This window comes from Cyrtonyx montezumae, unplaced genomic scaffold, assembly GCF_038088225.1.
Source record: "Cyrtonyx montezumae isolate F1298 unplaced genomic scaffold, pur_monq_1.0 scaffold_2, whole genome shotgun sequence".
NCBI classification, from domain to species: domain Eukaryota; kingdom Metazoa; phylum Chordata; class Aves; order Galliformes; family Odontophoridae; genus Cyrtonyx; species Cyrtonyx montezumae.
In genome coordinates, this window is record NW_027071936.1 from 10,367,254 (window position 1) to 10,384,452 (window position 17,199).

The following is a 17,199-nucleotide window of genomic DNA, read 5'->3' on the forward strand; positions in this document are numbered from 1 at the left end:
AATTCCTTCAGCTGCTGTCTTCCTTTCCTCTTTTCTGTCATCATCAGTCATCTCTCAGATGATAGACGATATTAAGGAAGAGAAAGGAAAACAAGCGGGCGTGCAGGATAGCAAAGTGAACGGGGGAGAAAGAAAAACAAAGACTGAAAGATACAGAGATAAAATCAGAGAGGGGAAATGGAACACTGAAAGAAGATGGAGGAAAAGCAGTATTAAAAAAACAGCTGAACATTAAATGGGAAAAGAAGGAAAAGGAAAGAAAGACATAAGAAGAGATATCCTAACTACAGACACCGAGAAGAGTGAGACACAAGACAGTAAGAATGAACAAAGAAGAGAGAGAAAGCAAGGGAGATTAATGAAGACCAAAAAGAAGCCCTGTCAAGATGATCCGTATCAGAAATACGTGGCGTTTTCTTAACCAAAATTGGAGATGTAGAGTATAATGGGGAACAAATGGGGAACACTACAGACCAGAGAAGAGAACCAAGAACAATAAACAAAAAGAAATATTTTAAAATAATGAGCACAGACTTAATAGAGCGGTTGTGCTGTTGAATGCTCTAAACAAGAAAGGGCTTCTAAGCAACAAACATCAATCCAGTATTTTTCTACAGTTTAAAGGTAGTAGGATGCTAAAAAGCATTAGCACAAAATTTACATGTTGTGTTATATTTTTTACATCTGTGTTATGTTTGATAATTCCATGTGCAACAGTGTTTTGAATAGGGATACTGAAACTGGCAGAGTTCTACTGTCATCACTCAAAGACATGAGGTAATATTAAATGTACACTCAGTATCTTGCTCCTGACTGATTTCAACTCATTTCAAGTATGGTACCCCAGTACATCCAAAGGCACAATATTCTCCAACAAAGTAATAAGTACACCGCAGTTAATGAAAACCTTTGAAATTATATAATCAATTAGACAAAAAAAATAGTTGGTTCTCACAGTGATTTCAATGGACAGTGCTTGGTTATCATCATCTGTGCTCATTTGCGTAAGGAAAAAAGAGTGAAATGACAGAAAGCACATACAGAAGACAAACGCAAAGCCAACAACGATACCATGAATGAACAATACTAGGTTTGCTGAGGTTGATATTAAAATTTTAACTAGCTCCAAATGACCTGGCAGAGTTTTCCGCCAATCTAACTGGGAAAAACAACAGTAGCCCAGCATTCTTCAGACTAGGTGCAAGTTTCCACTTGAAGCACCCCCTCTGAAGACTGCTTGGAAAGCATAGCTAGCCTCTCTAGATATTTGGCTGCACTCAGGAAAAAGAGTAAGACTAGTCGCAGCCTCTTTTTCTGGATGGACAAGGCACAACAGTTGGGCCTTAAGCACGGTTAAGTATCTGAGCAATAGGTAGTATTTGCTTGTGAGGGCAGTGCATGCCCTTACAGGCATTTCCTAGCTCCTCCTTGGCAAATGCAGCAGGCCAGATGGAATTGTTCCTTGGGCTGCCAGTTGGACCACCCTGGTTTGTACCAAACAGGATTTTAAAAAACCCAAGGGGATGGAAAAAGTCTGAAAATTAACATCTAAAAATAAACAGGAAATGAAGGCAGAACTGTTTCACATGAAGTGCCATAAGTACACGAAATAGAATTGTCCAGTTAAAATTATCAAAATGATGGATTTAAGTAAAAACACTAGGAACAGTGAAAATAACACTGGGGCAGAGGGGGAAAGGAAGAGTTTTATGTAAACAAAACAGTCAGAACAACCGCAGTTACGACAATGCTATCACTAGAACCACACATGGATATCTTCAATGAAAGGTAAAAGAATGCGTCCAGAGTATAGGATTTAGAAGGTCTGAAACATGTTAACTTTAACAAGATTCCTGTAGTCTCCTTTGGAATCCCTTCCTTGTTGCAGCAGCTATGGCCTGTAGCTTGAAATGTTTTTCCTTGCAGCTCTGAGATGTTGAGACTCAGGCTGAATGGATAACGGAAATTTCTATTCTATCACTTGCACTGTATAAGTGAGAGCCGTTAGAGAAAACGACTGCATCATCATCATAACAAACACTTCACTAGTTTCCCAGTATAAGTTCTTAAGATTTAAAGCAGATTATTTTCCATGTGGATATGAGATGCTGTCCATCTCTGAGAATGTACAATTTTCAATATATATTATTTAATGAAAGTTTAATGGCAAATAGAAATATCATCAGTTATGATTTGACATGAGTGTTTAAAACTCAGAAAAATCTCTCAAAAATACAGAGCACAATCCAGTATCATTAAGAGAAAACTTAGATGATCTACACATGACCATTTCCTTTTGTAGATTCTCCAGCTGCAAAGCACTACGAAACTCAACCAACAAAAATACAGAAAATAAAGTATAAACACGTTACTGAAGCGAGGTACCACTGAAGCTAACGTTGAATAAAATACCAAAATATGCAATTGCTTTTGGCATTTCACTTATCTGAGACGTTCAGATACAGAATTTTCTAATTTTGGAGTTTGACACAAATGTGAGCACTGGAGCAGCACTGAAGCACTTCTGTTATCTAAACAGTTCCCCCAAAAATTTAAACACTGTGAAGCACAATCAAGCCTTATCGGATAGGTTATTAAGTAGGACTTGCTAGGATACTTAAACTACTGACCAAAACAATATATTCAGCACGTTTGTGCAGCAGCTAGAAGCCTTAAAAAGTCCTCCTACTCTGCAAAGCGAACTCTGCTGAGTAACACTTCTTTCTTGGGGTGAAAAACAAAAATAAAAAGAAAAGAAGATATTCCTTTCCTGCAGGCTGTACGGAATATGTAGCATGAAGGACAGAAAACTGGCAAAGTATCACTTGGGAACTAGTTTGATTTGTTGAACTCTCCCTACAGTTACAACCAGCAATACAGGCAGATTCCTAACTACTTACACAGTATCTTTAAGTCACTTTTTTAGGTGGCTGTTATCTGAAGTGATGTCATGAAAATGATATCCATTACTGTCTCTCAGTGACCACACTCGTGTGCCAAAGTTCTTGTTTGCAAGTGGAAGAGCACTAGGTTCCATTTTTTAACTATCAGTGCTAATAGTATAATCTGAAAAGGATGCCATAGTTTTCTAGTTCACTCATTACCTCCTAGTAATAGTAAGATTTCTATATTTGGGATTTAACAAGTATAGTAAATCAGTACAAGAGAGTCTGATTAGCAAACAGGCTATCGTATGACCATCAAAGATGATGGATAGAAACTGGATTCCACTTCGAGTAACAGGATGTAAATTCTATTAGCTTTATGAATTTTTCAAAACCACTATATTTTAATATTCCAAAACAATAATGCAGAGGATAGAGAACACGGCAATTTTTGTTTCATGGGTATGTTTTCACCTTTCAAATGAAATAGCACTGAAGGGTCTTTCTATCTAGAAAGTTCCTGGGACAGATTCTTAGGTAGTAGAAGTCATTAAAACTGAAATCAACAGAGAGATGACCATTTTGAACAGCTGATGAGCTCCTGTTCTCCTTTTGAAGAGGATTTTGAATATGGCCAGAAAAAGATCACACAAAGTCCTGTCACAGATTTTCCATGCCTCATATATCCGGGAAAAAATTCTGTCACTGCTACAGGTTTTTAGCAAAAGTGCTACTGGTTTTAGTGAAGCCCACCTATTTATAGTTATTTTTATGTTTAGACTGTCAACACTTAAAAGGCTTAGAATTTTTCATTTCTTCTGTAACTTAAAGAATTTCAGTCTCCTAGAAATGTAAAGGGATATGGTTTCTTTTCCCAGATTTATAAATCATGTTAGGATTTAGACAAGCAACAAGTAATGTATTATTTTATTATTTCTCTTATTTCATTGCATGCAATCTTTGCTCATTTACTTAGAATTATCCACAGAACAATAGAAATCACCATTCTGAATACTGACTGTAGTGCAGCTTTCACACTCTAATTCAACAAGTCACAATTACTACTTACATGTATTTGACGTAGTAACAGGAGAAAGTACATACTTTATCCATACAAAACACTACCCTAATCAGTGTTACTCCAGTGTTACTTCCATTGTTTCTTTAAAGTTTCCTCTAATACTACTCTATTGATTACCGTACCATCAGTTAGATGAAAAAAATATGGATTGCCATTATGCAGAGCAACATATAAATAAATGTAAAATACAGACGGCAAACTCAGTTCCAAGGGCCATAAAACAGAAGGCCAGAAAGACATTCATATGATAAAGACAATAAAGGCTCTGAGAATAATTGTATCCAGCCTTCTATTTATGTACCTCATTCCAGTATTAACAATGTAATCACTAAATTTTCAAAAGCTTGCTGATTCAGTTCCAGTCATGCCACCATGTGAAAATAACATGAATTTTTATGTATATTGTACCTGAAACTCGACAACGAATTCTATTCTCTAGTGATACTTGCATTTTTTATTGTCAACAAAAGTTTTTAAAGGAAAACTAATTACCCATTCTCAGCGTGAAACATCGATAGAGCTGGCGGTGGAATCATACTTGGGTGGCAACACTCCTCACCATCTCAGCCAAAATTCACACAGCCAAGGGTGTTGGCTACCTGTAAGACAGTGATATCATCATTTCCAATTGTATCCTTTCAAAAGATATGTAAACAAAATCAGAGCATCAAGAAATTTGTCCCTTAGCAAAGCTTCATCTCCACAAGGAAAGCAAATTTGAGAAATTGCAGCTGCAGAATATTAAACGTTTTGAAAATGTAGAATGATGGCCTTGAAACCAAAGGAATTTTTTTCAGTCACTTGAATAGGAATATCTGAGTATTCACCCACTTCTGACATATACTGAACCAAAAGAAACTAATTTCTTTTTCTTCAGGTTGGTAACAGATACTCCAAAATGTTTATGAATATAAAGATTCAGCATTAAATCTATATGAAAAAGCATAAGATGTCTAAGTTTTTGTTGGTTTATGTTAAAACAGAGTAAGCCAACTGAAACACGGCATCCTCCTATGAGAAAGGTTAGAAAATAAATGCTTGCTTGAATAAGAATCATAGTACATTGTTTCTGTTTCAAAGCTAACCAAAAAACGCAGATTCCTTAATTGTTCAAAAATTAAGTACTGCATCAGCCAACTCTAGTTTCCTATCAATGCATGACTGAAAATTCTCTGGATCATTTACTGTTAGCAAGAAGTATAAAAGTGAACATAAGTATATGTAACTAAACAGATACTGAATGTGCATTGAACTTACAAGAAATTCAGTGTCAAGCTGTTGTAATGCTGAAGTTTGGGCCAAAGTTAGAAGGAAAAAGATAATAAGGGAGTGATCAAGAGAGAACTGATAAACTTAAGAGGACTATGGGTTCCAGAACAAGTCACGATTAAGAGGACAGAGCATGTCTAAAAAACCTTCATTTCTTTATTCACTTTTCCTATTTTATCGTTAATTCTTAACTGTTAACCTCTGTTTGTTTGTTTGTTAACCTTTTTTTGTTTGCTTGTTTTTTTCCTCTTTTCTACTTTTCAGCGCTGGACTAATTCTCCTTTTATTCATAGAATTTAATTCTCTTCAAAGAAAAGGACTGTGGATATCTTAGCTCTACCTGACAATAGGTGAACTTTGGCATGCTGTGAAACGTGATGTCAAAAATGATCATTAGACCACTTAAACGTTACATCTTCAGAGTTTAGTGCCATTCTAGTAGTAGGTAGGATGCAGGCAGGTGGATCTCAAGATACAGTTTGGTTTCCCATGTGAGAAATCTCTAAATTAAAGATTGCTAAGAAATAAAAGAAGCAAAAGGCTATTAGCCCAGCAAAGCTCTTTTTTTTTTTTTTAAACAAAAGTGCCCTTTGTGCATTTTATATGGCTCCCTTCTAGTAGCAAACCAGATAGATAACCCATGCTTACTGCCTCATCTGCTTGAATTCACTTTTTTCCACCACGTCAAAAATGACTATTAAAACTTTTTTAAATGATTACCTAAAAAAAAAAAAAATATCTACTGGCAGCACTACTGCTATTACCAGTATGCTCAGCTATATCAAAACTATTCCAGCTTCCAGACTAGTTCACTGATTTCTTGTTACAAAAGCAGTCTCAGGGAACGTGCAGCTGTCACTTAAGAAGTGCTCCCCAAAGTTTTGTCTGTACAGATTACTTACTCATAAGACAGACAAGTGCCCTTGATGTTAAAGTTCAAACCCTTTGGAAAGCCACGCTTGGCGAAGCGATACACAAAACCTCCCAGAAGAACTGAATATTCAGTGTGAGGTTTATAAAAACATTTAGGTCCAGAGAGAGCAGCCCACACAATCCTTCAGTTCCTTCACGCTGCAAGGGGCATAGGATGAACTCAAGGCCTTTCACCATTATGTACAGATTCAGATAAGTTTATCATAAACCGTCTACTGAAAGTACAATGCCTTAATACTAGAAAAAGAGTAATTAATATTAGAAAATAAACAAAAACACAGCTGCTAGAATTATTCTCTTGTGAACAGTCAACAGACCCTTGATTTTCCAAAAAATGTTGAACGCCTGTAGAAACTCACTTGATTCCTACCTATACTTGACTGATTAGCTAGCAAAATTCACCAACAGTAGTCCGTTGTTCTGCAAACTGTGAAACGATGTAATTCCCACACTCAAGTATATTACGGTTGACAGGTCTGACAAGTGGCACCAGTTATCATCCTCTACTGAAATCAACAGTGAATCTATTGCTTGTTGTATCTCATTGGAGTGGTGATCGCTTTCTACTAATCTTGTTTCATACACAGAAAGTAGTTTGCAACTACGTATCAAACCTGGAAAGCTACTATTCCTGTTATAAGTCATCATTCAGGCTCTATTATAAAAATTATACGGGGAATAGGAAAGGTCAAAAAGCTAGAATCTATCACTTTAAGTCTTGTTTTTGCCACAATCAGAACGAAACCTCTGCAGTAAGGGTTAAGTGCAGCCTGTTTGCCTCATTCCAACAGCCAGTCTGTGGTGACCATCCCTTGGGAAATTAGGAACTATCTTACATCTGTAACGAATTCCACGAAGCAGTACTGCTCATCCTTAAAGTTCACTCGAAGGTGATTATAATATGCGCCTCAAGGTTAGGACGTAGTGCTTAACTCAGTCACTTGGTAGCAAACATAATTTCAAATCCTGTGGAAGCTGGGCTGCATATAAAAGTCACAGGATTAAGGACAACTCATCTGGACTTCTGGGCCACAGACTGCACGCATTCAAGCAGAGAATACTACAAAACCAACTGTGTACCTTGCACTGTATCTTGTATGGTTTTCAAGTGCTATCATCATTGTATCTCAGCAGTTGCTCACTAGTCCTGGAAACAGCTTGGGATTGAATGCATATGCTGAGTCCACTGATTACACTGTAATTGGACAACTGAAGGATACTAAAGTTGTGCTTTTCGTCTGGATACACTATTTATTCTACACTATTATGTGAAAAGTAAACATGAATGATGCCTGTTCATCTAATGCCAACAAAGAGGACTCTCAGTTTCCTTGTAGAATATTTTCATGTTGGGCTAAAGGCATGTGCTCTTCTAAATTTAATAATTTTGATATCGACGAGCAAGTCATTTTTTGTGCTTTTCTCTTTGTTTCTGGCAGTAATACAGCTTTCAGCTCTACTTGTGGCCATCTTAAAGTTCCTGCCCTACATGTCTGCCTGCATCAGGGAAACCTGAGAAAACCGGACCGCAAGCACGCACAGAAGGTGCAGCATATTCTTCTGCAAACCACAGTCTATCTAACACGGAAGCACAACACAGACTGGAAGAAGCTTTCTATTATACCTGTCCAAGATCAGTTCCAGCATCTACTACTGTATCTCCTTATCCTGGGTTATTATTTTTTTTTTAAATATGCTTTGACTTTAAGTTCAGTTAAAGTTCATCTGGCATCAACATCAGTTTATATCTTCATCCAAGGATCTTCTTTGTTCATACATATTCCAGTTAAATGAAAGAAATGATTCACACACTGCCACCTGCGTGTGAACCCACCACCTACTTAGATTTATTTCTCTACACATCTAATGGAGTTCTCATGTCAAGGTTTAGAAGAACGGACATGGTCCAATCTGTCTTTGATGACCACATTCCTGGCAAAATAATATCAGCCTGCAGAAACAGAGTTCCAAAATCTAATGGTTGGACAATGCTCCACGCGCATAAAGTAGCTTTATGACCACGAAATGAAACCCTAGACAAACTGCTGTCCATATTTCATTTTAATTAAAACGAACTTCAGCATCACTTTCTAGTTAAAGGTTGAATACTGTAAATAATCTAAGATTCACGTGCTTGAAACTTGCTGCGCATCATGGGAGCATGAGTGAGGGCAAGCAGACCAAGCTAAGTCACTTCCCAAAGACTTCACCACAATTAGCTGTTTACAACATCACCTGTGTCTTCCAACTTTGTGCATGACTGGGACTCAGACCATAAATTCTATCCAGACTGATCGCATGCAGTCAGGATTTAGGCTGCTAATACAATGTTCCCTATGGCCCTTTAGGGAAGGGAGACAGAAGGAGTTATTACAGGTTAAATTTGCAACTTAGTTGAGTGCAGGCTAAATGGACACTTCAGAAAGATGGTGCACTATGCATGCATTACATTGCCACAACAAGAAGCCTAGAAGTGCTCATGAGCCTCCAGAAGCACGCACGCTATCGGATGTGAGGCAGTTTTCAGCACCATTCTGAAATCCCTTAACAGGAGCCAAAACCACTGACTTTTGAGTATGTTGTCAGCGCATGTCTGAAAATAACTGCTAGGCATGCTGGTACCTTCCCCCATATGCCAAGGGACATGGTAGTTCAGAGAAAGATGTGTCAAGAAGCATACATTTTTGAGATGAACTCTCTGCTTTCCTAAAGATATATTATGCTACTGAACTAGATAAACCTTCTGAAAGCTAAATTACATGAGTTAGACATATATTTTCTTAAGTAAGTACGTGACTGATTCCATCAATATTTCCTACTTGTGAAAAAAAAAACCACCCTATTTTTCACTACCTGGAAAGCACAGTTTAAATAGAACACAGGTTCGGTCTGCAGCAATGCAGCGTGTGCTGCCTTTGCATTTATTATGGGAAAGCTACTATGAAGAATTTCCAAATCTTCCATATCAAATAGAAATTGATTTGCAATCATTTATGAAACAGAGTGACGTGCACATGCACCACATCACCACAGACAAAATCTGTGGAATCCTATGTGACATGCCCACCATCGAGCAGCTCACAGCAGTTTTGTGACTGCTTGGTTTTAACCCTGGCATGCTGTGAATTATATCCCTGCCCTTGGCAGGCAACCAATAATATTAGGCACAATTATTTAGGCCCCTTATTTAGTTCTGTCACGCACAATATCATTTCATCAGAAAGACCTTTATCCCTTTGATAGCTATTAAAAGCATTTCAGCACCTCCTTGATTGCATCTCACACAAAGCGTCCCCAGAGGAATTAAGTATACTCCAAATGCTGGACCAAAGGTTGGCAGACACGAGGCTGGTAAACTGCAATCAGCAGTGGGGTCACTACAGTTCCTGCTCAGAAAAAAAGGTTTTCCCATGGCAGCTTCCTTTGTCTCTTTAACACGTGTAAATGTAGACATGCTGTTGAGGTGAATTACAGAAGGTAGTAAAAGTATGTGGACCATAGGCAAAGGGGCCTCTTGAGTCTTCATTCTTTCATGAAATGGTTGGCTTTATCTGCCTTCTGGTTAGCCTAGCTTATATTGCAAAACTGAACACAGGTAACTGATGATTTGTGTTAGCAGCTGAGATGATGTGCTCAAATCATCTGTAGCTCATATTCCCTGATGAACCAATCAAGCAGAGTTCACGTCAGCCAAATACTGCTTTTGTACTCAGAACTCAGGGTTTTTTTGAAGTCATGTTTAGAGACTAGACACATTATATAGTCCCAAATGGTCCAGGTGGCTTCAGATGGTTTAGAGGATTTCTTTTAAGAGCCTAGGGGAACACTGTGGTAAAGACATACCCTAAAGACTTGTCTGTGACTGTCTGGGCATCTATTTTCCCATAAAAAATATCCCAGCAAGTTCCGTTCATTCATGTTACACCAGTTTTCACACCTCGTATTTGTGGTATGCAAAGACAAGCAACATTTTATTCTGAACACCAATGAAACCATGTGGGCTATAGCATATGATGGGTAGAACCAACCAGAAATGTTCTGACCAAACTGAAAAATTCTGTTACATCACAAGTAGAAATATAAGGAAAAACATAATGGTTTTATAAACTTCTGACTAACCACAAGATGCTTTCGTGACACCGTTCCAGCAGTTTTCCTTCTTCAGTACCAGAGGAGCTGCAGCAGCAAATGGACTGGAAGAGTTCACAGCTGTGGGGAACTCCTGCCATAAAGACTGCCCAGGAGTCGGGGTTTCCTGATATTCCAGGTCTTTGCTCTGAAGCCACAGGAACCCTAGCCCTAGTGATGCAGCTGAGAGCCAGAACAAACTCCCCACTTCTAATGGGACTCTCAGGACAGTCAGGCTTTCACCCAAAAAAAAGCCAGATGTGCAGAAACCCAGACTGCCAAACCTTGAAATTCCTGCCCAAGTTCTCACTCCCGATTTCCAGATTCCTGGGTCTCTATCCATCCAGTTGACAGGGAAAGAGGGGGATGGGACCATTACGTTTCAGCTGAGGCCAAAGTCTCTGATCCTGGACTCCTGAGCTCCGTTTCATTTCAAAGTAATGTAAAAGTAATTTTCAGAAAGAGTTTTCTACTTTCCTTTCTGAATGAAACATTAAATTCAAAATTTAAGGCTTTTCTTTTTTTTTTTTTCCTTCAGAATTTAATCTGGAACTGGAATACTAACTTTTGAGTATATATATTCTCTTTGGAGATCCCATGATTAAATGTTTCTCACACTGTGGTTTCTAACAGTACAGTTTTCTATGATACAGAGTGAACTCAACAAGAACATGAATAAATAAGAAACAAAGTAGAATCACACATCCCACAGTTTGGGGAGTGCACTTCAAGTAACAAGTGTGATGTTATAATGGACTCACTCAAATACGTAATGTTGATGAGACACGGAGTTACCACCCTTATTTCATCTGACAGTGAACTATTCCTGAAAAAAGGACCTTTTCTTTCCCTCTGAGGATAACATCGCGTTTGAGAAGTTCAACTTAAATCTCAGCTACAACAAAAGCAAAGCTATTCTCCAACAGATGAAGTCCACCTGTTTTACCCAGTGAAATGTCCTTGGTAGAGGGGTGATCTTCCCGTACCATAATTTCTCAGATGCAAACCAAGGTTGCATCCAAGGTTGAAATCAGGCTTGTTTCCTAGCCTGCTCCCACACTGCAAAATTCCCCTCGTGGCATGGCATGTATTTTCCACCCATGTGGAAGGATAGAATGTAGTCTTATTATCACTGGCAAACTTACACAGCCTGGCTGCAAAGACAAGATGACAATGTGAGTCTCTCTCATGAACCATAACAATATACAACAGTGTGCTATCAGACACGTTGGCAGTTCAGGTAAAATCTGATGTCTCCCATAATCTGATCCATCCATCCATCAGATCTAATCCTCACGATGTCCTGAGATCCCTTTGCCCAGGTCCTGTTCCCATCAGTTAACTCACATGATAACTGTACTTCCCCAGATTGACATTACAGCAGCTGCTGTTATTTCCTTTCCCTGTTCAAAATACTGAGGAATTCACTAACTTCAAATCTTAAAACAGGTTTCTTGGTGTGTTTAAATTCCCTTACAAAATATTTATGAAGCTTTCCATTCAAATGCTGAGCCACAGCCATTAAAAAGAAGGCAAGACATAAGTTCAATTGCATGCCATAGTCTTAGCCTCATGCTCTTTGAAGGGTATTCTGGCACGCTTAACTCACACTATGCAGGCACCATGATGTACGATGGTTTAGACAATAATAAAGATAACAAAGGTAGCGGTACCAATAAGTACGGTCTCCTTATCCCCTGAGCAAACCTAGGAGGAAAACCCAGCTCCATTCAAATACTCTAGTGGTAATAGCTTCCTTTTGATTTGCTAACCTAACTGTATCATAACTGAAGATCCTCACTGACATCCTACATGCTCTAAACAAATGATATAATTTATTCATCTCTGTTTAGGGCATTATCGTGTTTAATCACTTCAGGTAATGAACTTCACATGACAGAACCCAGGATGCATTAAAAGACTGATGTGGTTATTAACCATATTTCCAATGTATACGTTTCTACTTCCTAAGTATTCCCTTATCTCTGTTTATGAGAGGTTGAAAGTCACCTGAAGTTGGCACTCTGAAATGTCATATAATGACCTTAACTTTGCATTATTAAAAGGTCCATAAATAAATTCCTACACCAACCAGCTCAAAAAAAAAAACCAAAATCATGTCGTTAAAGAAGGATCGTGTTGTTTTTTGAAGTGTGGAGAGGAACATAAGATTAAATTGCACCCAAAAAAACCAAGATCAGCAATTTCTAGACAGGGGTTTTAAAAAACATTCAACCCTCTGCAAGTCTTGCTTATACATCTGTATATCCTTCCACTGCTACAGAGCTTAAAGTTTCAAGCACTTCACATTATACAAGGTCAATAGTACATTCCACAGAATTTCTGGGAAATGTCTTCAACATGGATCTGTGCAAAATTTCTGTGTAGAATCTGACCTTCACAGACTGTCAGCTCTTTCTTAGTTTGGCAGCTTCCCATCTCGGGAAATCATTCTCTATTTAATTAATACAGCTCAAATTCACCTTCTCTGAGAACTGGTACAGGTATACATAGAAACGGATATTTATGCAGGCAGCACTTGAAGGATGAAGAAAGGTTATTTACTAATAGCTGTATTACTTTGATCATACAGATTTATATTCCTCACTTCCTCTCTCCTTCTAGAGAGACAGGAACTGCGAGGACCGGGCTGCAACCGCTCAACAGAAATTTTCACTGAACATTTGTTTTTTCAAGAGGATATCTGCCCCACAGTCACTTCTTTCCATCTAGTTCCAGTTTCCCATTGCAATAAGCGAGAAGCAGTGCAAAAATACACAAACTGCTTGAAAAGCATGAGCACCTGCCTACCCAGGGAAAGAAACAGACAGGCCTTCAGCTGTGCACTTCCGACTCCACAGTTCCGCCTCTCCTGTAACCCTCTGTGGTGGGACTGCCTGGGAGTAAGGGAGTAAAAGTGATTTCATTCTGATACAGTTACTGCAGTATCACGTGCTTAAAAGCACTTTTATTTCGGAATAACCTATGCAATAATGCAGAGTAATGAACACAACACAGCTGTTGTCATGCCGCTTCTGTTTGATTGCTCATGGAACCAGTCCCCACACTGCCATTAACACAACGAAGAAGAAAACCGTATCGCTGGTGCTGGTGAAACTCAAGGATGCCACACCAACTCCACCCATCAACACACTGCACCAGAGCCCTCGCACAACGATCCCTGATGCAACTCAGGCCTTGGTCAGGCACGTTTTCACACGAATGAGACACAGGTGGCCACGAGCTAAGGAACCACCAGCCTTCAAGTAACGCATTTATGGGAGGAGGAAGCAGCTTGTACATCTGCACGACGACTTATGGGAGGTACTCCTGGCCCACGCCGAATTCCTATTTAGTTCAGCGCAGACCGTTTAAGCATAAGAGTTCAAAAGCACATCTGAAGAGACTCGATTTTCCTCGCCTAGGAACAACCACGAGGACAACAGCAACAGGCTCCGCTCCCTTCAGAAACATTACTGCAAACGAGGACCTCCCTGCAGCCCTTCTTTCCCTCCTTCCCCCCCCCACCTCAGACGGGCTGCGAGGCACTTTCCCTCCACGTCACAGCACACCACCAAAGCTCCAGGAAGCAGCCCCGGGGGCCCCGTTTGCCCACCTGCTTTCCTCCCTCCACCGGCGGCGTGGCTGCACCTGCGCCGCAGCTCTGCGGTCGCCCATTCCCGCAGGAAGATGCTCACACCTCCACGCTCTGGCACTGCGCTGCGGGGGCTCCGGGCCGCCCCCCTTCGGGGCTTCCCTCAGCCGGGCGCTCTGCGGGCTCCCCGTTTTCCCCTTCTCCCATCCCCGAGCACGGAGCCGTGCCCGCGCCCTGTTCTCCCATCACGTCAGGCGCACGCTCGCCCCACTTCCGCGATTCACCACCACTCGGGGGTATTTCGAACTTTCAGACTCTCCCCCGCGGCCAACAAAAGTTCGACCGTGGGCGCGGGCTTCGGCCACGCGCGTCCAGAACGTTCCCTGAGCTCTGGGAGCCGGAGCGGGTCTCCCGCCGACGGGGCCGTACGCGGGGGCTGCCCTCTGTCCGCCTCCCCGTCGGGGCGGCGGCACCCACCTACAGCGCTCGCCTTCCGCCGGGAGAACCGCGGGGCTCCGCCGCTTCTCAACGCGCCGGGGCCGCGCGCCCGGGGGCCGGCCGGCCGGCGCGGCCCCGACGGCGTAAAGCGGAGCGGCGACCTGGAGCCAGGCGCGGCCCCGCGCCTCTCGCACGCCGGCCGCGCGCGCGGCCGGTGCCGCCGGGTGACGTGCAGGGCGCGCGGTGGCAGCACCTCCCCGCGCGCGGCTTAAAAAGAAGAAGAAAAGAGGGAGCGAAACATGAGAGCCCTAGTGAGCCGCAGCCGCCGCCGGCAGCGGAGGGGGCATCGTCCTGCCCGGCCGCCGCCGTCCCAGCGCGGGGACACCCTTCCTATGGGACGACAAGTGGAGGGCTGCCGCCGCCCGCTGCCCGGCCCGCCCCGAGCCTCGGCGCCCCGGCGCGGCAGCGGCCGCTGCTGAACCTGTGCCGCTCGCGGGGCCCCGCGGCCGCCGAGCATCCTCCGCCCGCTCGCCTCTGCCCGTCCTCTCAGAGCGGCGCTCCCCGCGGGCCGCCCGCTCCGCTCCCGTTCCGCAGCCTCCGCGGGAGGGAGGGAGGTGGTTTCCCGAAGTGCAAAGAAAAGTCCGTGGGATTCCCCTCCTCCCCCTTCGGGCGCGTTCGCACGCTCCCTCAAGGCATGATGCTCAAGATGCTGCCGTTCAAGCTGCTGCTGGTGGCCGTGGCTCTCTGCTTCTTCGAGGGGGACGCCAAGTTCGGGGAGAGCGGCGCCCGGAGGAGAAGGTGCCTCAACGGGACCCCGCCGCGGCGGCTCAAGAAGCGCGACCGGCGGCTGCTGTCCCCGGAGGCGCCGGGCGGTGCGGAGGCGATGTGCCGCGGCCTCTACCCGCGCCTCTCCTGCTGCTCCCGCGCCGACGCGCAGGGGCTGCTGCACGCCAGGGCCAAGGTAGGCACCGCCGCCGGCGGGAGCCGCGGCCGCTTCTATTGCGCGGGGGCGCGGGACGGCGGCAGCCCGCCCCCGGCGCCGCTCCGGAGCCGGGGGAACGCGCACCGCCCGCGGGGGACGTGCGCTCAGCGGGTACGGCGCGGCTCCGTCCCGCGCGCGTCGCGTGGGAGCGCCGGCGTGGGCGCCGCCGCGGGGGCCAGTGCGGCGGGACCGTGCCACCCGCAGATAGCGGCCCCGGGAAGGTGGAGGAGCGGGACGGGCTCTGGCCGCCCTCCGGGCGCTGGCAGCGTTGGGACCGTAAATGAGCCCGGCGGCGGTTTCCGGTTTATTTATTTATTTATTTATTTCTGGGGTAACAGAAATCTCGTCCGATTTTCTCCGCCCGTTTGGTCAAGGAGGGTTTTGGGATAGCGGACGGCGCTCGGCGTCCGCGAACTTTAGGATCTCCGCAGCCCTCGGGGCCCCGCGCTGCCCGCGATGACGCGCGTCAGCCGCAAAACACCCACCCGCGGCCGTGGCGGCGCCCGGCGCGGACGGGCTGCGGGCGACGAGCGGGCATAGCTCCGCTCCTGGCAGCGTGAGGCTGCGTGGAGGAGCCCGCTCAGCCCCCCGCTCCGAGCGTCCTCCGCCCGCCTGTTGCTGAGCCCCGCGGGCGTGCGGCACCCAGCAGCGTCGTTAGGAAGCGCTGCACGTGAAATAAAGCCGTCAGGTGTCTTTTTTTTTTTTCCTTCCCCTCTCCATCCTGTTTTAGGTTTAATTAAGAATTCCTCTGTTACAACTCTGTAGTTGTCAGGGTCTGAGAGACTCGAGGAAAACTTGTGTCCCAGTCTCGCTGGCCCAAGCATAATAAAAAAGAAATACCCGGCTTGAATCGAATTTTTATGCTCAGTTCACGGTAGATTTCACTCCATTCTCATGTAAACAGCTTCTACGAATCAACATATGTGTCTGGGTGGTATCTCTCACTTTGTTTTGTAACAAAAAGCCATATTGCATCATTTAATTTGCTCAAGTCATGCAAATAGGAAAAAATCAATAGGACAAAAAGGGGTCGACTTATCCTCCTCCCCACTAAACTGCTGCCCACACACAGAGTCCTGTTGCTTATGGCAAAAGAATAACAACAACACCATTGTGTTTGTTAGTTGGTTCACTAATGGGTGAAACTGGAGAACATCATTCTCCTTCAGTCCCCAGCTCTGTCCAAATGTTCATGCCTTTTGAGGGAGCATTTGTCCTACCCCCTCTATTCCCAGATGAGTGAGAACTGTCTTACTGCAGGTTTTCAGCTGCAGATCTCTCTTTATTCATACCATATGCAGCAGCAGTTTGAGATTCAAGGCAGATAGATTTCTTCACGTTGTCTAGAGACAGCGTCATTAAGCCCCTGTGTGATAATTGAATTAAACTATAAGCTAACCACACGCAGATAACCTGAAAGATCTAGCTGGGGAAAAGAAAAAGACAGAAAGAAAAAAAAGGAAAAGAATAAGGACTGGAAAATATGTCCTTAATTCACCCTGTTTTGCTCAGTGGCATATATGCAACTGAGATTGTCCAGTGCTTGGAGAGACCCTTGCAGCAATTGGCTCAATGCAGTACATTGGAAGTTGTGTTTCAGTAACTTTTCAATCTCCAGACACTTGAAGGGTTTATTCTCTTCTTAGAATTACTTGAAAATATCTTCTAACTCCCCTTGGGTTCCATTGGAGTAACAATACTCACAGCTTCATATAAACGTGCGGCACTGACCATATATGCCACGCTAGCTATTCCTGAGCTGTCAAATCTGGTTTTTGTATGAAATAGAAATTACGTTTTGTAAGGAATATAATCCCAAAGGATTTTAAAATCAGACTATTTTCCATCAGAGAGTAACTATCCTGAACCTCTCAGATCTGCTTCATCA

General features: G+C 43.3%; 1 protein-coding gene and 1 long non-coding RNA gene across 4 annotated transcripts in view; one reads left to right on the forward strand and one right to left on the reverse strand.

Moving 5' to 3' along the window:
* Positions 1 to 10,983, reverse strand: part of LOC136048660 (uncharacterized) — a 58,174-nt gene extending 47,191 nt beyond the window's left edge. For 2 of the 3 annotated variants that reach the window (XR_010622206.1, XR_010622207.1), the window contains exon 1: positions 4,459 to 4,774. This is a non-coding gene — a long non-coding RNA (uncharacterized LOC136048660). Of the gene's footprint in view, positions 1 to 4,458; positions 4,775 to 10,287 lie in introns of those variants that run through there. The other variant, XR_010622208.1, reaches the window with a different exon arrangement.
* Positions 10,984 to 14,884: 3,901 nt separating this feature from the next.
* HHIP (hedgehog interacting protein) overlaps positions 14,885 to 17,199 on the forward strand; it is a 71,967-nt gene continuing 69,652 nt past the window's right edge. The window contains exon 1 of the mRNA XM_065736381.1: positions 14,885 to 15,290. Within this exon, the coding sequence (XP_065592453.1) occupies positions 15,024 to 15,290 (267 nt within the window). The 5' untranslated portion in view covers positions 14,885 to 15,023. The remainder of the gene's footprint in view (positions 15,291 to 17,199) is intronic.